At 49.4% G+C, this 19,060-nt stretch overlaps 3 protein-coding genes across 5 annotated transcripts; all 3 read left to right on the top strand.

Moving 5' to 3' along the window:
• On the top strand, positions 1-2,427 carry LOC127387776 (uncharacterized). Its single transcript, XM_051626550.1, has 7 exons — positions 1-431; positions 530-637; positions 835-1,005; positions 1,268-1,309; positions 1,474-1,558; positions 1,655-1,708; positions 1,904-2,427. The coding sequence occupies exons 1-7, from the start codon at positions 400-402 to the stop codon at positions 2,009-2,011; spliced, it is 600 nt and encodes a 199-aa protein (XP_051482510.1). The 5' UTR covers positions 1-399; the 3' UTR covers positions 2,012-2,427.
• Positions 2,428-2,777: 350 nt separating this feature from the next.
• On the top strand, positions 2,778-5,994 carry LOC127388004 (T-cell activation Rho GTPase-activating protein-like). The gene is made up of 8 exons (XM_051626974.1): positions 2,778-2,919; positions 3,004-3,113; positions 3,279-3,474; positions 3,709-3,826; positions 4,090-4,235; positions 4,732-5,282; positions 5,369-5,502; positions 5,905-5,994. Exons 1-8 carry the CDS (start codon positions 2,791-2,793, stop codon positions 5,937-5,939), a joined length of 1,419 nt encoding a protein of 472 aa, XP_051482934.1. The 5' UTR covers positions 2,778-2,790; the 3' UTR covers positions 5,940-5,994.
• A 1,010-nt stretch (positions 5,995-7,004) lies between these two features.
• Positions 7,005-18,509, top strand: OTOS (otospiralin). Of its 3 annotated transcripts, XM_051626976.1 has the most exons (6): positions 7,005-7,137; positions 7,935-8,054; positions 14,292-15,022; positions 15,898-15,974; positions 16,308-16,334; positions 18,283-18,509. In XM_051626976.1, the coding sequence occupies exons 4-6, from the start codon at positions 15,923-15,925 to the stop codon at positions 18,465-18,467; spliced, it is 264 nt and encodes an 87-aa protein (XP_051482936.1). In that variant the 5' UTR covers positions 7,005-7,137; positions 7,935-8,054; positions 14,292-15,022; positions 15,898-15,922; the 3' UTR covers positions 18,468-18,509. The 3 variants fall into 3 exon arrangements, with proteins under 3 accessions (XP_051482936.1, XP_051482937.1, XP_051482935.1); XM_051626977.1 differs by lacking the exon at positions 7,005-7,137 and having other exon boundaries at positions 8,036-8,054; positions 14,208-15,022; XM_051626975.1 differs by lacking the exons at positions 7,005-7,137; positions 7,935-8,054; positions 14,292-15,022 and adding exons at positions 15,305-15,391; positions 15,491-15,592.
• Positions 18,510-19,060: the final 551 nt, after the last annotated feature.

Raw genomic sequence — 19,060 nt, 5'->3', positions numbered from 1 at the left:
GGTTGAGCAGCTGGGCCCCACAAGTGCTGAACAATGGCCCCAAGTCTAATTGTAGGCCAGGAGCCAATGCTGAAGCCCAAGGCAAGGGACACGCCAGTACCTGGAAGGAGATGGTCCTTCTCCTCTGCTGTTTCCTGCTCTGGGCTCCCCAGTGCAAGCCAGAGGTGGCCATATTGAAGAGAACATCCAATCCCAGTGCCCAGCCACTTTCCGTTGGGATCAGTTGGAGCCAACAGCCACCAGAGTCAGCAGCACAGAGCTGGGAAGAGGCAGGGGCTCGCCGAGCAGAGCTGCACCAGCAACAGCAAGAACAGCAGCAGCAGGACCTGCTTCCCCTCTCTTGTCACCAGCTGCACCACATCCTTGGTGCCCTGCCAGGGCCCTCCTCTCCTGGGCTGGATGGGCCAGGCCAGCTGCTGCTTTAGCTCCAGGTGGGCTCCCTGTCCAGCAGCTCAGGGACACACAGGACTGTTCCAGCCAGGGCCCAGAGCAGCAGCCTTGCTGATGGCTGCTGCCCTCTGCTCTGCAGGGAGGCTGAGGTGCTGCTGAGCGCAGATGTGCAGCTGACCCGGGGCCGCAAGAGGAGCAAGAGACGCCTTCTCCTCTTCCAGGAGGAACTGGTGGTGGCCAAGTTGCAGTAAGCCTCTCAGAGCCCCCCTGCCTTTCCCCCAGCCCTGGCTCTGGAACACCCTGGCAGCAGCCCCAGACCCCAGCACCCTGGTGCTGGATGCACCCATGTCTGTTCCAAGGGCAGCTGGGACACAGACAAGGCTCTGGCCAGGGGCACCCCGAGGAGGCCACCTCCAGCTGACTGCTGGCTGCTCCTCTCTGCAGAGGTGGCACCACCCTGCGCCCGCAGCTCTGCCTGGCCCTGGACCAGCTGTGGGTGTTCAGCTGCGGGAAGGAGGAGGTGCGGGAGCAAGAAGAGAAGGAGGGAGGCAGCAAGGAGGACGGGACCTCCCTCCTCTTCAGCTGGCCCAGGGGCTCCTGCATTGTGGATTTTGGGTGAGTCATGGTGCCGTGTTCCACAGCCCTGCAGGAGAGGTTCCCAGCAATGCCCCCACCATCCTGGTCATGGCCTGTGCCCTCCCTGCAGAGCCTGGGCAGGCAGGTCCCCCTTTGGTCCCCAGCAGGGAAGGGCAAAAGTAGCTGCTCTGGCTGGATAGGAAGAGTCAGGGCTTGGACAGCTCCACCGGGGGATGTCACCCTGCCTGCCTCTGGGCCAGGGGCAGCAGGGCCTGACGCTGGTTCTCCTCTCTTCCTGCAGGTCCCAGGAGCTGAAGGAGCTGTGGCTGGGCACGCTGCGGGGGTAAGGCAGGGATGCTGCAGGTGCAGCCGGAGGGGTGAACACAGCTCCTAGCTGGGGAGAGGGGCCCACAGTTGCGGGCAGCTCTCTGGCAGAGGTGCCTGCCAGGAGAGAAGAGGTGGCTTAGGGCTCAGCCAGCTCTAGCCCTCTCCCTTCCTGCTGCACAGGACACCAGAAGGAGCCAGAGGAGGTCGAGTGAACCTCCTGCCATCAGTCCAACTCCTGGAGAAGGAGCTGAGCCACCACCATGCTGTGAGTGTCTCCCTGGTGTGGGCCCTCTCCCCTCCTGCAGCCCAGCAGCAGAGGCATTGCTTGCTCACCTTCTCCCACTCCTCCTCTCTTGCCCAGTGGAAGACACTGAGTGCCAGGAGCCTAGAAATGCTGGTGGAGGGCCAGGCAGAAGTGAGTATGGCTGCCTTGCCCCTGCCTCGGGCTGTGGCAGGGATGTGTGACAAGGGGGGTGAGCTTGTGCAAGAGGGAGGGAGGAAGGACCCTGCTGTGCCACTCTGGGAGCAGAGGGGGTTGGGGAGCCCCAAAGAAGGCTGGTGCATGTTGGCTGGGGGAGCCTGAGGAAACCTGCCATGTGGGTTCTTGCAGGCTGATCCCAAGCAAGGACATGCACCAGGCCCACCAAGCAACGGCAGGGGACTTTGCCATGCACTAGGTGAGTTTTGGAAAGAAAGGCAACCTCCTGCAAGTGACTGAGCTGCTCTCACTTGTCGTTTGAGTGTCGCCATGCAGGTTGGGCAGCCCAAAGGTGGATGTCACCTGGAGGAGGAAGGACACCTGCTGGGCAGCGGCCACTGAACATGCTTCTGCAGGGACATGGAGCCTCTGCAGGGACATGGAGCCTCTGCTGCTGCCCACAGCTTGCAAGAGGGCAGGGCGAGGGCTGGGCCAGGCTGTCCTGCTATCCCCCTGGCTCACAGAAGCCTCCCAGCCAGAGTGGTGGCTGCAGCTGCTGGCTCCCTGCCCATCCTGCCACACAGCTCAGCACTGCGCTGCAGGCAGGGCAGGGCCAGGCAGGAGAGGCTCTGGGAGCGCTGGCCTGGCTGTCTCCATTGAGGGGCTCCTGCTCTCTTTTCCTTTGCAGCAGGAGGGAGCAGCAGCAGGAGGAAGGGGCTGCCCTGTCCCTTAGCTCTGCAGCAGAGCCCACCCCCTGCCCAGGTGGCAGGGCAGGTGGGCTCTGGCTGCAGCACGGCCCTCTTTGGGCAGCCCCTGGCAGCGCTGTGTGGGGAGGACGGCAGGCTGCCCCAGCCCCTCCAGGTGAGCCAGACCAGGCAGGGGGTCCCCATTCCTCCTGTGGCTGCGGCGTACAGGTAGTGGGTGTCCCCAGGAGCTCTGTGGGCTCTCCAGCCCCAGCAACGAGCCAGCTCTATGGCAGTGCTCTGGCCACCACTGCTGGAAGGCAGCCCCTCAGCCAAGTCACTGTCAGCCTGCCTCTCCTGCAGGAGCTGCTGGCTGTCCTGCAGCAGGCAGGACCAATGGCAGAGGGGATATTCCGCCGAGCAGACAGTGCGACAGCGCTTCAGGAGCTGCGAGAGGCCCTGGACCGTGGTGAGGACATCGACATGGCAAGGCAGCCTGCACTGCTGTTGGCCGTCGTCCTGAAGGTGAGCACTTCTGACCTGCAGCTGGAGGGGCTCCTGCCTGGGCTGGAGCATTCCAAGGCTCAGCTGGAGCCCTTGGCCTTGCAGGACTTCCTCCGAAGCATCCCCTCCAAGCTCCTTGTCAACAACCTCTACGAGGACTGGATGGCTGCAATGCAGAAGACCAGCAGGGAGGAGAAGGTGGAAGAGCTGAAAGCGTAAGTGTGGGCAGCAGCCTGCCTGCTGATAGGAGCCCTGACCGCTGGCTGAGAGCAGCTGGGAAGCTGCACAACACAGCCACTGGCTGCCACCTGCCTTGGGCGACCTGGGGGACAGCTGTGGGCAACCTCTCCTTGATGAACCTTGTCTTCCTCTTCCCTCAGGGTGGCTGATAAGTTGCCTGGGGCCAACCTCCTCTTCCTCAAGCAGCTGCTGTCCCTCCTGCGGTGCATTGGCCACAACGCAGCCACCAGCAAGATGACGTACAGCAACCTGGCCATTTGTGTTGGGCCAAACTTGCTGAGCCCACCCAACGAGGACGGGCTGCCACTAGAAGCTATGCTGGAGGTCACTGAGAAGGTACACTGTCTTAAGCATCTGGTTGCAGCCTTCCTGGATTATCAGAGCTTGGCTGCTCAAGATGAGATGCCTGGATGCCTCCTGCCTTGAGCTAAGAAATGCTGCTGGGGTGGCTGCCTAGAAGAGCAGCCCCACGGCCACAGCCTTGTGTGCAGAGGAAAGGCTCAGGAGCAGGAAGGGCTGCTTGGTCCCTTTCAGGCAGCTGCCTTGAGACCAAGGCTTTGATGTGTGCAGGTGAAGGGGCTGGTGGAGTTCCTGATTGAAAACTTCAGGGACGTCTTTGAGGAGGAGACCACTGCTCTTTTCTGTGCAGCAGCCAAGGAGGGTCCAGCCCCCACAGAAAGATACAGTGGTAAGGGGAGGGACTGAGGGCTGTCAGAGGCTGGGGCTTGGGACACTGGGAACCTCAGCGTCCTTTCTGGCATGGCTGGTCCTTGAGTGTTGTCCTCTCAGCCCTGCTTGTCCTGTGGCCTCTCTGTGGCCATTGCCTCTCGGGGCAGGAAGGCTTTGCTCTGCAAGATGAGCAGAAGCGAAAAAAGAGAAGGGGTGTAGGGCTTCAGGTGGGTTTTGCTACTGCCAACAAGCCCCTTTGCTACATGTGCTTTTTCTTTCCAGATGTGCCTTTGGAAGAGCCACGAGTCCCCACAGGCAGAGCTGAAACAGAGCATCAGGCAGAGGCCTTGTCCCCTACACCCCCTTCCCTGCTCCGTGTCCTGAAGGAAGTGGGGGAAGACATGGTGGTGGAGCCCAACACGGGAGAGGTATGTCAGGTCCACAAATACTGGGACAGCTTTTCTCATGTAGAAGAGAAGTTCCTGATAAGCCTAAGTAGCTGCTGTTCCTCTTCCTGGCATTTCATCTCTTGTGGCTTTGTTTGGGGTTTTTACTTCCCCTGCAATGACGCATTGTGAGTGACACTGGAAAGCTTTTTTCTCCAGAGCCTTAGGCTCATGCCCAAGCAAAGGACACACCTACAGTGTTCACAGTGCTTTGTCTTGGGATGGCAGAAGGCATCCTGGCGTAACAAAGTGGGCAAACCTTCTCTTGCCAGGAGGGGGACCACAGGCTCCCTCTGGAACAGCCCTCACACATGACCTGAGTGCCACACACCTGCAGGAACACTGTGTTCCCAAGGGAGGCCCTTGCAAGAAAGGGCTAATGCTGGCCAGGCAAGGGGAGCCTGTCTGCAGAAACCAGGCAGTCGTTTGGCAACCAGGCACTGACTCCTGCAACCTCATGCCAGCCTTTCTGTTTTAGGCACCCAGAGCTTTATCTCCAGCCACACCAGAGACCACACCAGAGATCTCACCAGAGATCACACCAGAGACTGTGCCAGATATCACACCAGAGACTGTGTCAGAGACCACACCAGAGACTGTGCCAGAGACCACACCAGGGACTGTGCCAGAGACCACACCAGAGACTGTGCCAGTGACCTCACTAGAGATCATACCAGAGACCATGCCAGAGATCACACCAGAGATCACACCAGGGACTGTGCCAGAGATCACACCAGAGACCACACCAGGGACTGTGCCAGAGATCACACCAGTGATCACACCAGAGACCACACTAGAGATCACACCAGATACTGTGCCAGAGACCACACCAGAGATCACACCAGAAATCACACCACAGGCTATGCCAGTGATCACACCAGAGACCACACCAGAGATCACACCAGATACTGTGCCAGAGACTACACCAGAGACCACACCAGAGACCATGCCAGTGACCTCACTAGAGACCACACCAGACTCCCTGGCATGTGGAGAAGAAATCAAGAGCTCTTCAGAGGAGGAAAGAAGGTAAAATGGTCCAGATTTGGTTACCTCAAAAGCTGATTCCAGTTGATCCTGGCTTTCCCTGTCTAATCACACTGTGGGATGAAAAGGTTTGCAGGCTGCCAGCAGGAAAATGAAAAGAGGAACAGAAGAAAGAGAAAAGTAGCTTGGACAGAGGAGAGAGAGTGGCAGCGAGAGATGAAGAGGAGGAAGACAGAAGAAAGCTGCAAATTCAAAGAAGCAGGTAGGCCCAGCAGGTCAAGAGGCTGAGGTGTGTACCAGACTCTGCTGCCCACCTTCCCCAGCCCTCAACACTAGGTCAGTCCAAGTGGCTGCCAAGGGGCAGTGAGGGATGGTGCTGGAGTGCAGGGCTTGGAAAGAATTCCATGGCAGCTGCCCCGGGGCTCCCCATCCATCCCTGCTGCCTGGCACAGGGCCGCTGGCATCTCTGCCCACACACAGCTCTCCAAAGGTATTCCCATGGGGAGAAGGTGCCAGAGCCAGCCAGCAGCCACTGCCAGCCAGAGCTCTCTCGTCAGGGCCATCCACAACTCCTCACCAAGTGTTCCCCAAGGAAAGTGGAACCAAGTGCTGCCTCTTTATGCCTTTGTGGGCTCATCAGACCTTTCCGACACTGTTGTTGCAGGTGTTCTTCTCCTGTTACCTGTGGAAGTGCTGTGACTCCTGGGCTCCCACAGTTGTCATCACAATAAAATGATCTTTTTTCTCTGCTGAATGTGCCTGCCACGGGATATTGTGGAGCGGGAGGGTGTTGTATGGTGGTAAATCCTCAGGGAGGAGTTAGATATTGTCCCGAGTCCCAGCATCCTTTCCAGCAGGTATCAGGGCTGAGTTGAGGGGCTTTAGGAGACCCAGTGGTTGTCTAGGTCAGAGTGAACATCAAGTGATGGTTCTTCATAGACCATGTAGTTAAACTTTTTGCTGCTAGACAGTGTAGGGCTTAAATGGTTTATACTCACAGCTTTTCCTGTTAAAAATCCTTCCAAAAAGAATTCTTAAAGGTAGCCACGGCTGGGAACTGTGAGCCTGACTCCTCCATGCGGTTTGGGAGAACTGCCCATGGAGCTACAGCTTTGTTCTCCTGCAAGCTTGGCAGCTCATACAACTGAAAAGAGAAAATAGGATCATATTAGAACATGAACACTTTACTTAAGGCACCTGATTGATATTGTGCTGTAATTAAATCACATTCCCATGGTGCCTATAAGATCAGGGTTGTAGTAAGAGAAAGAATTAGTAATTAGCTCTAATCAGATCAGTCAGTGAATGGCTGATTCCAGATGAACAAGCTGGCCAACAGTGTGTGTGGTCAGAAAAGCCAAAGAAGAAGGAAACGTAATTTCTTCTGAAGTTTTTTTCCTGGAACCTTAAAGTCTCCCTTATTCCCCTTTTCCCCTTGGAGGATAGTGGGGGGATAACAGAGCCTCTGTCCCTGGTTAATGGCTAAAACTGTGACACAGGGGAGTAAGGAAGAGATACTTCAAGGCTGGAAGGTAAAACTAGAATAGGGAAGGGAGAGTAACATGTGGGTTATAAAGAAAAATATACAAATATATACCAAACCAATTTCACTAGTCACTGATAGTGTTGGGAAAGAACTCACGAATATAGACCGATGTGACAATTCTGTGTAAGATGTGCTCTGCAGGTCTGAACAAGCTAACAACTGCAGTCAGAGGCACCCAGCTAGTACCAGAGCTAGCACTGAGCAAGGACATCCTGGAATAACTGGGCCTTGAAGAAGGCACATCATCAAGAGGCTTTAAGAGTGTCTCATGTAAATCACCATAATCGGACCTAAGGAATGCAGGAGGTGATAAAGAACAACCCAAATCAAGACAATTGATGGCTAAACCAGGTAAACTTGGCTCATTATAATGTAATTATAATACTAAAAATCACAAGCCCAGGTCAAAAAGCCCCCTGCCCAGGTGAAGACCCTTCCCCTGAGCACACATGATAGTAGAAATAGTGATGTAACCATATTATAACTATATGTAAATTGCTAACCAATCACTTCAAGGAAGAAGGATTTGGAAGCTTACTAACTTTATTGTTTTCTGTATAAATACGAAAAATTTCATCTGCTGTGGTTGATTTGTGGGAAGGCACCAAGCATCCAGCTTTGTACAAACCTGCACTAAATGACAATGTCTCTTTCCTAAACATAGTCCCTTTGTCTGCATTTTGGGAGCTATCTTAAAACAGTAACAATGCTGACTGAAGATGTATTTTGGGTTGTCAGTACCTGATTCCTGTTTTACATCTTCCACAAACCAAGAAACTCACCCCATTGCTCTTTCCTTCCCTCCTGAACCCCTCGTCTCTGCACCAGGAGAGGGCTGAGCCTGGGCAACGAGGCCTGGCCCTGCTGCCAGCTGGGCTGGTGCTGCTTCCCTTCCACACTTGGATGCACAGCATGAGGGGTTAGGGGACCATCCTGTGTCCCACAGCACGGTGGCACAAGGAGGGTAAGAGCAGCTGGGTCTGCCTGTGCAGCTGGCTAGAGCAGCAGCCCAGCTCCACGTCCCTGCTGAACAGGGCACACAGCTCACCCAGTCTCTGACAGGGACAACTCAGGACATTGTCTGCTTTCTCCTTGGTGCCACCATCTTGGTGTTGATTCAACATCTTGTACCCATTCTCTTTCTGCAGTGCCTCCTCAGGGTGCCTTTCATGTCATGACTCTGCTGTAGCCTTTGAGCCGTGCCAGGGGAGCTGCACCCAACGTGTGTCCAAGTACCCACCTGCCTGGGCTACAGGACAAGGAAAGAGGTCAGTGACTCCAACTAATCAAAGGCCTTCCCTGGTTCACTGTTGAGGTTTCTGCATGGGGAACACCTTGTTTCTGTACCAGCTCCTCTTCCACATAGTTGATACTGGCTTTTGATACTAGGTTTCTATCCATGAAGAGTTGATTTTTGCCTTTCGTTGTCTAATTGTCCTTGGTGCTAAATTAGAACCTTTCCTGTTTCATACCCATCAGTTGTAATTTCCAGTCTCTGTGAGTCAAACTTTCCTCCCTGGCCTCTTTCCCTGCATGGAGGGGGATGCCTGCTCAGCACTGCTGGCTCTGTAAGGACAACAGTGCTATGCTCATACTTAAAAGTAACATTATCCAGGCTGCTCACAGGTTGCCTGCAGCTCGAGGCTGAGCTACACTACATTTCTCTATCCTCAGGATAACCAAGCATACCTCAGAATATCTTGCTGGATTGTTACTTTCATATCCCTTTTCTAGAGCATTCTCAAGCCAGAGACATTACTGGAAGCCACACATTTCACGTAGCATCAGAGGCTAGTTAGAAAATAACCACCAAACCTCCAACAGGCAAAGAAGAGAGGTGGCTCGGGGACTTGCAGCCCAGTGGAGGTCTCATGTGAATGGGGGAGTATTTCTGGGACTCAGATAAACCCAGGGTGTGCATGTGCACCCACAGGCTGCTGGGCGGCTGGGTGCCAGCAGTGCCAGCTGGGGACCTCCAGGGCAGGCACAGATGCTGGCTCCTGCCTGCCCCCTGCCTCACCTTGCCTGCACTTAGCCCCCCCCCCACCCAGGCACCCTTGGGAGCAGCGTCCTTGTGTCTGTGTCCCAGGACAGCACAACCACAGGCAAAGCTTGTCCTGAGCATCTGATTAAGCCTCTGCTGCCTATAAATGTGTTCAGCTTTTGCCATTTGTCCACACACCACAAGCCATGCCTGGTAACATGGGTGGAACTGGCTGCTAATTAATAGGGCTCCTAAAGGCTTTGTTACTGTCCATGGCTGCTGTTGTTGCAGTTTTAGTTAAAAAACACTCCAATCTGATAGCTCTTCATTACTGGCTAAAGAAAGGTAAATAGACCAAAGCTGCTGTGCTCACAGCAGCAAGTTTAGAGGCAAAGTTCTCTCTAGAGGACCAGTAAAATGCATTTGATGGGACAGCCTGAAGGGATCCCTTGGGAAGCATTCAGGTGCTTAAAAAACTAGATCATTCTAGGCACTCAGCATCTCACTAAAATCCTGCTGCTGCTCCCTCATGGCAGTCACTAATATTTATAACAATCTAGAGCAAGTAAAGAGATGACACCAGCTCATTGCAGACAGAGCCATTCTTCACACTCACCAAGTCCCATTAAGATACTCTGAGGCTAAGAAACAGCCCTACAAGGAGATGATGGTTTATAAAGAATTAAAAATTAATAATAAAAAAATCATTAAGAAACAAAAAATACAAAGCCAGAAATTGGAACAAGAATAAGAAGAACCAAATAGAAAAGTCTGTTATAAGCCTGCCCATTTATAACATAGAGTAGCAATTGTTCACACAGGAATGACTCACACAATCATTAGAAAACTCATTAACTAATAGACTTTATTTTAGGAAATAAAGAAGAGAGAACACCAAGGACTGCAATAACAAAAAAGACAGACAATAGCAAAAGATCCATCCCAGGTATCAAATGTTCAACTACTAGCAGTTAGAGGAGGGACTTTTGGAGGAATTTAGGCTGATCTGCCAGCAAACCCACGTCTTCGTTACCATCTTTGGCCAAACCCAAAGAGAGGGCAAGAAATCCTGAGCAGTAATTGGAACTAAAGAGTCTGGGCATCCAGGACAAGGTGAATTAACAGTGAGAGGACTTTATTGTGAGTGTTACTGTTAGACAAGCACATGCAGCTCTGCCAAGAGAATTACTGGTAGGCATCACGCTGCCTGACCCCTGCACAGCTGAGTGGTGACCTCCCAGCAGATAGTTGGCTCTAACCCACATCTGGCTGGTTGACCCCTACCAGTATCTTGCAAGCAAGGCTGGATAAGGCAGGAGAGCACCTTCCTGACGCATGTCCCAGAGAACCAGGGGGCTGCCTCCAAATCCACACTGATCCAGCTGTGCGATGCCAGGGAGACACTCAGCAGCTGGACTGCTCAGCCTTTGGTGAGATTACACTGATTTCCAACAGCAGCAAGGAGGAGCTGGCAGGTAGGAAGCAGAGCAGGCCCTACATGCTTTGTGAGACATAAGCCTAGTTCACTTCAAGTCAAACCAAACCAGAATTTTGTTTCTACATAATTTCCCAGTACTTTCCCTGCAGCATTTAATCCTCTGTGACTAATTACATCGTGATTTGCTGGGATCAGAACAGAGGGGACAAGAGAGAGCCGTGTAAAAAACAGTAATTGCTGTTCACATAAGCCTCTTATTTCATGGAAATTGTAACTATTCAAATTCTGGCAATGGGAGCCAGGTTCATTACCATATTTTCACTGCCTGTAATTAGTCCAGTAGGAGGGTTATTACCTCTCTTATAATTAATAAGAGAGATAAGATAATTTGCCACACTGTTTCTGACTTCATTGCCGTTCTTGGCTGCTGCTGTTTCAGGGCCTTTTGGAACCACTGGAGCTGCAAGCATCTCACTCACCACCATGAACCAAACAGCATTGGGGGGGGGAGTCCTTGGCCAGGGGGTGGCCTTTGGGGGCTGCCCACAACTGTGCCCCACGTGCTGGGCTGCCACCACATCATCCCTGCAGGACTTGCTGCCAGACATTGTCTTTAAATAGCTCAAAATACTAGTGCAAGAGGTTACTCTGGGTTTCCTCCAGCCAACCCCTTACTCACCCCCTACAATCTACACCTCCCAGCAAACAACCCCCTGTGACCTACATGGCCTGACAGCCTCCCATGCTATGGGTGAAACCTGTTCAACATCTCCACTATCTATTTTATGAGCCTCCCCAAATACCAGCCCTTACAGCAAAGCTTTCTGCACAGAACTCAGCTGCAAATACCATGTTTTGGGCTGCAGTGCAGTCACTCATGTGCCCACTGACCGAAATGCCCTTTCCTTGGGTGGCCAGGACCCAAGAACCCTTGAACAAGACAGTGATCTGAAAACCACCTTCCCCCAGCTCCCACCAGCACCCGGGCTTGGCTGCAGCCCTGGGCTGCTCTGTACACCCCGAAGTGAGATGGGGTGAGGGACTGACCCTCTGCCTGGCTGGCACCGCCCAGGAAGGGCTTGAGACTCAGCTCTCATGGGTATCACACGCCTTCGCTCAGCCTGGATTCAGGCATTTCTTCCATGCTCACATTCGCATCTTACTAGGAGGGGCCCTGTGCCATCTTGTGGCCATTGCTAAAACAGAGACAAACGTAACTAAACCTAAGGAAAAACCCTGCTGCTGGCCGCAGCCCGTGCTCCAGGCTGGCCCTGGCACCCACCTCTGGACACCTCTGAGCTGCGGCAGCTCAGCAGCCAGACTGGCTTTTTATATATATTTTATTATTATTATTTATTTTTAAAATAAAACGGAGAAGTGAATCTTAGAATAATTTTGGATGGAAAAGATCTTTAAGATCATCAGGTCCAAACATTAACCTAGCACACTGCCCAATCCACCACTAAACCACATCCCTAAAAACCAGATGTGCTTCTGCCTGAAAAATACATCCTAATTTTTCCACTGCCTGTGGATTTCCACCCTGTAAATGGTATCAAAATTGTATGAAATTGTACCAAATTCCCTACAAGATGGGGTGACCCCGATGTGCCCCATCACCCACAGCCCCCACAGCTGCACAAAGATGTGCTCAGACCTTGGACATGGGTGCCCAGAGAGCAGGGGTATCAGCAGCAAAACTCACAAACCATTCCATCACAGGCATAACAGATCTCTTGTTGCATATAAATTAATCCTAAATTAAGGTGGTAAAGTGCAAGGATCTGTAGACAAGTGTGTTATTTCTTTACTCATCTCAGGAAGGGTGGAAAAGATCTCTAGCAGAGGGTCAGTGATGAAGCAAGGAGAGAAACCATCAGAACTATCTGGATTTATTTTTTCTTCTTCCAGCAAAGACTGGCAGAAAATGTTTTTGCTGCTCTCAGCAGGCACTTCTGCTGCTCCCCCAGTGCCCACCTGGTACCCTGATCCTCGCCAGGTACCAGCTCTAGCCTGGCTGAGAGACCTTCTAAGACCTAAATATTGCATTATAAAAACGATGTATTACACTGTCTCTCCAGAGCAGGGGAGACCTGGAGAAGGGATGAATTGTCCCCTGTTCACATGCTCTCTGGCACAGCCACCCCTTCCTGGTGAAGGGCTGGCTGGCAGCAGTGGCAGGGCTGCCCCCCCAGGCCTTGCCTATCAGGGGAAATAACTAGAGTTTTACAACCCTAACACATAAGCACAATAAAATAATCAGACACAGGGCTTTCTATTTTCAATTAACTTTGAGCATCAGACACTTTCCATCCTTATATATTAACTACACGTGTACCCTCAGGCCACTCAACTGGCTGCTTGTGCTACCTGCCCAGTTGTGTTCCTGGTCTTCAGAAAACAGTGATGAGAAGAGAACAGCCCTCTGCTGGACCCAGGGTGTCATGAACCAAGTATACCCTTAACACCCCTGAGGGGAGGCAAGAGGCAGCCAGCTTTCCCAAAGTCCAGATTTTTGCATTTAAAAAAAACCCAAAAACTTAAAAGTTCATTACAGGCAAAGATACTCTGAACTGCCTCTTCTTCCTAATAATAATCCAATAAAAAGAGAAGGGGCTGAGGGGGGACTGGGTGGGGGCGTGGGGGTGAAGAGAGGAAAAAAATAAATCACCCTTTACACCCTCCTTTTACACCCTCCTTTTTGTATTCCCAGCTTTGCAGCTGCTCCCTGGACAGCTCCTGCTCCGTAGTGAGATCCCCCAGACCAGTGTCTTGGAGGTCTCCCGGCAGCAGCCGTGGGTGCAGCACAGGGCAGAGGAGCACTGAAGGACACTCTGTCCCTGTCTCTGTCCTTCGGCACCAAGCTCAGCTCCCCCGAAATTGTGGTGTGTTACAAATGCTGCAGGTCAGCACACACTGTGCTTTCTGGTTGGTCCCAGAGGATGTGATGCTGTTTGGCACACTGAGCCCACCATCAGTTTTCAAGCAAGTGGATTAGTGCTCTCAAGTTTAACAGCTTCTGAATTAGGATGCTAGATCCAACTCATCTTTTGTACTCCAATGTAGTGTTTAAAGAGACCTGGAAGGCAGAGGCAGTCATGTACAGCCAACACAAGTCTTGGTAGAAAGGGATTAAAATGAGCATTTAAAATTACTATCTCTTGTCTGTATCCCCTGATACATGTGTCTTAAATGCTAATTTTCATCCTTTTTTAAAAAAAATTTCTGAGGCCTCCTTTAGCATGGAAACCCTGAGAATTTATTTCCATCTCCAATCAGTGCTTTGGCAAGTGGAAAACTTTGATACGCATTTAATTGAAAGCCTGTAACTGCTGGAAGACTCTGACTCTCAGATGTTATCCTGGAAGTGGGTGACTCCAGGCTTCAAAAGACAGATTAAGAAACTGTAAGGAGGCAGGTGTAAAGGTGGATGTCAGACCATGTTGTGACCTGAGTGACCCTGGACCTGATAACCTCCTCCTCCTCTTCCAGCAGGGTTAATAGCTCGAGGGGAGAGCTGCAGGATGTGACTGTGTTAGGAGCATCAAGTCTCCTTTGTCATCACTGAAGCATGTTCTCTTACCTCCCTCTTGGAGGTACACCACCCTTATTGACTGCTAAAACAAAAAGCTGCTGATGGATGTGCACAGAGGTTGCTTTATGCTAATTAATTACAGCTAATTTGGGTTTTGTGTGTGTTGGCACATGTCAGTGCTTCCCACAGTTGATTTGCATAGAATATACAGCTTAGGCACTGCAAGGGGAAGTGCTGTTGGGCTTTGCAGGCAGTGCTGCTGGGTGGACCAGAGTGCACGGCTGCACCCAAGGACTCCACCAAGCAAGGATGTGCCTTCTCCCACTGGAGCTGCTGCCACCCAGGTGAGTGGGGCAGATGGCTGATGTAGGGCCCCTCCTGCAGGCCTAGCAAATGTTAAACAGGAACATTAAAGCCTTTCAAAGATGGAACAGGTTCTGCTTTCATAATATTTTTCTTTTCAGTCTCCACAAGAGTTGGCACAGCTTGGTGTCCTACAAAGCACTTTTTTCTTCTTGTTCAGAACATCTTGAATTAATTCTTGGCAGGACTATCTAACTCTGCATGAAGATAGGAATAAGCTCCAGCAAAGCTGGGGCCTCCTGCAAGGCCACTCACTCCACTCTGGGACCTGGTATGAGTGTGCAGACTTTCCCTGTGTGACACTCCTGTGGCAGACAAGTGGATGTGGCAGAGCAAAGGAACCAGTTTCAGGTCCCACGAGGTGTCTGAAGTTCATATAAATTATTCTGTAGACTCAGAGTAAAGGCAACTGAAAACCCCCAGGTGAGAGGGAGCAGGAGAGCTTCTATCAACCATAGGATCAGATCACTGCAATGTGACTGTGAGCCATGAGCTCTGCACTGGAATTTCAGCAGTTCCTTTCCAGACTGGGGCCATCTGAAAACAGCTGCTAGGTTTGGCAACATGACCTGGATGGGCATGTCTTCTAGGAGCATGGGAATCCCCCCATCTCCCTACAAGTTGCAGAGTTCTTCCTGTTGTACCTTAGTTCCTGACTACACCTGCTGCCATCAGGATTTTTGTGCTACAAGAAAACCCATCAAGATGTGTGCATCACTTGGATATTCTCCAAACTTCTCCTCTCCAGGCTTTTTGATGTGCTGGATCAGTTCAGCAACCTGCACAGAATGGAGCACCTGCTGGTAATCCAGAGAGGAATTTTGCCAGGAAATCAGCATCATGTGAAAGTGCATTTCAATGCACCTTATCAGCCCTCTCTGAAGGCTGCAGTATCTGTACCATCACCATGACTGAGGTAACTGGGGACCCACTTCTTTGCTTAATTGAAGCTGATTTATTTCAGTGGGCACTTGGTGTCTATCTATACTTTAAGATCTAGATCTTAAGGATTCCAAGTAAGAACATAAATGAGTGTCAAGTGTGGGCTTTGTGACTCAGCTGGATAGAGAACTCAATATCCTCTTAGCAATTTGCTCAACATTTCTAAAAATATTTTTCTGAAAGGAAACAAAGAAAATCAAGAGGGCAACAAAGGTGGTAATAACTGAATTTGCTTCTGAATTTTCTTTATCTTCAATATACAAAAGTATTACTGCCAAAGCTAGTTCTGATTTCCTCTCAGAAACTCTCTCTTCCATGGACAGTGCTGAAAAAGAATGCAAATGTGAGTAGTTAAAATACCTCTACCTGAAGGCAACAACATCAGATTGGTGGTGTAACTCGGTGACGTTTCTCTCCCTTTCCCCCACCCTTCCTTAAACAGCACTGCTATTTTACAGCAAGAGAAACCCTTTCAGAGTTTTGTAGCTGATTTGGAGCTACAGACCTTTACTACTGCAAGAAGGACAAAAGGGAAGAGAGAGAGGTAATTTCTAAAGGAAATTAACCAAAAAAGACCCAACATTTCCAAAGATATTTAATTTCATGTCAGTTCACAAGTGCCTTTTACTTTTATGCCACCTAAAACCAAAACATCAGTACACACTCAGGACTGTGGTTAATACTGTGTTGCAGTTCAGAAACTGTAAGGAAATGTAATTGGGTCTTGTTATGCCTAAATGAATAATTAGAATCTGTTTTGGAAGAGATTCTTCCAGTACAAAAAGAAATAATAGACTTTGTAAATATTAATCTTTTGTAATAATCCCCAGCTGTACAAATTTATTTCAGAAACGAGCAATATCCTGCAGAAAAGATGACATTTATTGGCTTGTTTTTCTTCTGTATGCTGATGAACGTCCTAACAGGTAAGATTACTATTGAATTTATTCTCATTTATTTTTTCAAGCAGCCAGAAATACTTTGTTACTCACACAGTATCTTCTATTTAGTATCAGATGTTGTGTATTAATCACAACTACTCTGGCTGTTAGTTAAGAGTATTTGGTTTGCAGCACAGAGTAACTGCAGGTGGGGAATTTCTTACTCAGCTGTTGAAGAAGCAGAAAACATTTGGCTATATAGAGGGTCCTGCATGTGCATTAAAGAACTTGTTAGCTTCTGGCTCCACAGGAAACCTTTTATTAACAAAGTCCTTCTGTGCAGGAGCTGGTACTGATGAATTTCCTCTTAATTTACAGATGCTCGATCAATCCTGGATGGAGATGGTAATTATTAATGTCTTTTTCTTTCCATTGTATCACTAACAATTAGAAGTAATTTATAACTCCCAGACCTGATCCCCAGCAGTGATTTTGGCAGCAACACTTACTAACCACCATGGGCTGTGCAAGTGCTTTCATCTAGTTCTGGTAGAGGAAGAAAAGTGGATTTTTAGAATTTCTTTAAAATATATTTAAAGCTGATGTATTAATGTCTAATAATAAGGCAAATGCAATTGCAGTCTTAAAACAAAAAGGGGTTATGATCAAGTCACTAACTCTGTACAAAATTGTAACTGGAAAGTACCATATTTATTAAACATCTGAGAATGTTGTCTGTCCTGAGCAGTAATACTATATGTGTATCTAGCTATTGGCAGGAAATACTGACTTCCACAACAAAAAGCTTAACATTTACAAATTGCTACAAATCCAATTAGAGAAATGTTGGAATAAATCCTTTAGCACAGCTACCCTGTGGTTCGTGTCACTTTGTGTGATTAGCCCATTGGATTAGCATTTGCTTTGGATTAAAGAAACCCCTCAACATGCAGATGATGTTTACACTGGCTTATTGATGACTTAGTTAACTTCTCTTTGGTGTTTTCAGACAGAATTCTCTCTGAAAACAGTTGCAGAGCAGTATCTGCAGTAACAAAGTTCTGCCATTGCCAGTGTATATCTAGTATAGCAAGCAGCATCCCAAGTGCACAGCTACAAATATGCAGGGAGAATATTGTAACAAGTATTGAAAGGAGAAATAGATACACGAAGTGAGGGCTGATGTGATTACTTCTAACTAAAAACATTTTCCCCTATGCTCCATTATTTCCTTATGGCACTAAAATCTTTCGAATGCATCATCTGTGTTTTCATGAGCTTAAGGGGTGCTATGGTATTTGTGCACTATGGTATTTCTGTGGCAACCTATTAATCAGGGGAGTGTGTGTCTGTCTAAAAATAAAACCCTGTTCAGGCAGTGCCCTGTTGCATTACCAACAATTATGGTTTTCTTTCACAGCGGGCCAAGCAGCAGACTGCAAAGTGAATCTAAGGCCAGCTAGTGTAAACAGTGAATTTTCCACTGCAGACAGCATTTAGCTGGCTCATTTGATTTGTTATTTGCCATCTGTGCCTGGGTGCTGCAAACTTGACTCTGTAAAATTAAGGCCTGGCATTAGGATTGTAGAAGGCTCTGAATTCCCACTAAAGACCCCAGTCCCAAGCTGAGCCTGGTGAGTGCTGTGACTCCCATTTATTTAAATGGGCTTTAAAATCAAAACAAAATGCTGGGATTAGCTTTGCTGCACACAAAGACATTTGTAACTATGTGGTCTCAGCAAGTGTTGACATTCTATAGATGCTCTGTGTTTGCCTGGATTTGGGCCCAAGGGTGGTCAGCTCCTTCAGTTTCAGAGTTGTGTTCTGTACTTAGCTGGGCTGCTTTGTGCTGGGATGCTGGGGGAGCAACATTGGGGCCCTTGCCCCTGGCTCTACTGCTGGGAGCCTGTGGGCAGCTGATGGTGCCTTATTCATTGTCTTTTTATACTGGGCAGAGGAAATGGTGTGGAATAGGGAAAAATGGCTTTCAGTTGTAATTACTCCTTGCTTTTAAATAACCAGCTGCCTTCTAGAAATTAAAGCAGCCCGAGGAATTCCTGAATTGCCCCAAATGCTGATGGTGTCCCTTCATTCCTACTCTCCATCTTGTCCCACTCTGCTATTTCTTGTGCCACTGGAGCAGAGGACACTAACTTCATCTTCTGTGCAGAGGGGCATGGAGGGCATCATGGCCCTGCCTGCCTCTCTCCTGCTGGAAGAGCCCACAAGGCCCCCAAGGGAACCTACAACCCCAAACTTTGTTGGCTCCCGAGCCCAAGCTTTCAACAAAAATGCTTTCTATTATAGCAATTTTGTGTTTTGTTTGTTTTTGTTTGTTTGTTTGTTTTCTAAGATCCTTACCAGGAGTCTGTAGCCTTGCCATACTGGCCCTTCTCAGCCAATGATTTCTGGTCCTATGTGGAGTATTTCCGGACCTTGGGAGCCTACGACAGGATTGAGGAAATGGCCAGAGCCTTCTTTGCCCAGTTCCCTTTTGGGAGTCACCTTGGCTACCACGTGCCCAACCACGACCACTGATTGCTTCACTCATTTGTGCTGCAGCTGGTGCTGGCCAAGGTGTTTAAGTGAACCCAAGGCTGCCAGCAAATGCACCTTAACTGCCCCTTATTGGTACCCACAGCAGCCACATGTAGAGTTTCACGCTTTAAATTAGCATTTTTCTTTTTACAACTTATGCTTTTGCACAAAATCAATAAACTCCTTGATTCTGTTGCAGAGTTTGGGGAGGTTTGGTGTGGGTTTTTTTTGCTTTTTTTACAGGTAGCACTAGCAGTCTTTGCTCAGGAACCCATTCTCTTTGTGTAGCAGCTAAATACCAATTGGGTGGCTGGAAGTGTTATCGTTTTAAGACAAAGATGCTACCTTTAGGAAAGAAACATTGTTATTTAGTGCAAGTTTGTACAAAGCTGGGTGCTTGGTGTCTTCCCACGAATCAAGCACACCAAATGAGATTTTCCATTACATATTTATACAGAAAACAATAAAGTTAGTAAGTTTCCAAATCCTTCTTCCTTGAAGTGATTGGTTAGCAATTTACATATAGTTATAATATGGTTACACCACTATTTCTATCACCCATACTCAGGGGAAGGGTCTTCACCTGGGCAGGG

The sequence above is a fragment of the Apus apus genome, chromosome 8 (genome assembly GCF_020740795.1).
Source record: "Apus apus isolate bApuApu2 chromosome 8, bApuApu2.pri.cur, whole genome shotgun sequence".
In the NCBI taxonomy this organism is placed as follows: Eukaryota; Metazoa; Chordata; class Aves; order Apodiformes; family Apodidae; genus Apus; species Apus apus.
This window is presented reverse-complemented; position numbering and strand designations above follow the sequence as displayed.

Coding starts and splice junctions, on each gene's coding strand:
- LOC127387776 (XM_051626550.1), top strand. CDS start 400: ATGGGCCAGGCCAGCTGCTGCTTTAGCTCCAG. Junction 1,310..1,473: donor TGGCTGGGCACGCTGCGGGG/GTAAGGCAGGGA, acceptor CCTGCTGCACAG/GACACCAGAAGGAGCCAGAG. Junction 1,559..1,654: donor AGCTGAGCCACCACCATGCT/GTGAGTGTCTCC, acceptor TCTCTTGCCCAG/TGGAAGACACTGAGTGCCAG.
- LOC127388004 (XM_051626974.1), top strand. CDS start 2,791: ATGGCAGAGGGGATATTCCGCCGAGCAGACAGTGCGACAGCGCTTCAG. Junction 3,475..3,708: donor TGCTGGAGGTCACTGAGAAG/GTACACTGTCTT, acceptor TGATGTGTGCAG/GTGAAGGGGCTGGTGGAGTT. Junction 4,236..4,731: donor TGGAGCCCAACACGGGAGAG/GTATGTCAGGTC, acceptor TTTCTGTTTTAG/GCACCCAGAGCTTTATCTCC.
- OTOS (XM_051626975.1), top strand. Junction 15,593..15,897: donor ACAAAAGGGAAGAGAGAGAG/GTAATTTCTAAA, acceptor AATTTATTTCAG/AAACGAGCAATATCCTGCAG. Junction 15,975..16,307: donor GCTGATGAACGTCCTAACAG/GTAAGATTACTA, acceptor CTTAATTTACAG/ATGCTCGATCAATCCTGGAT.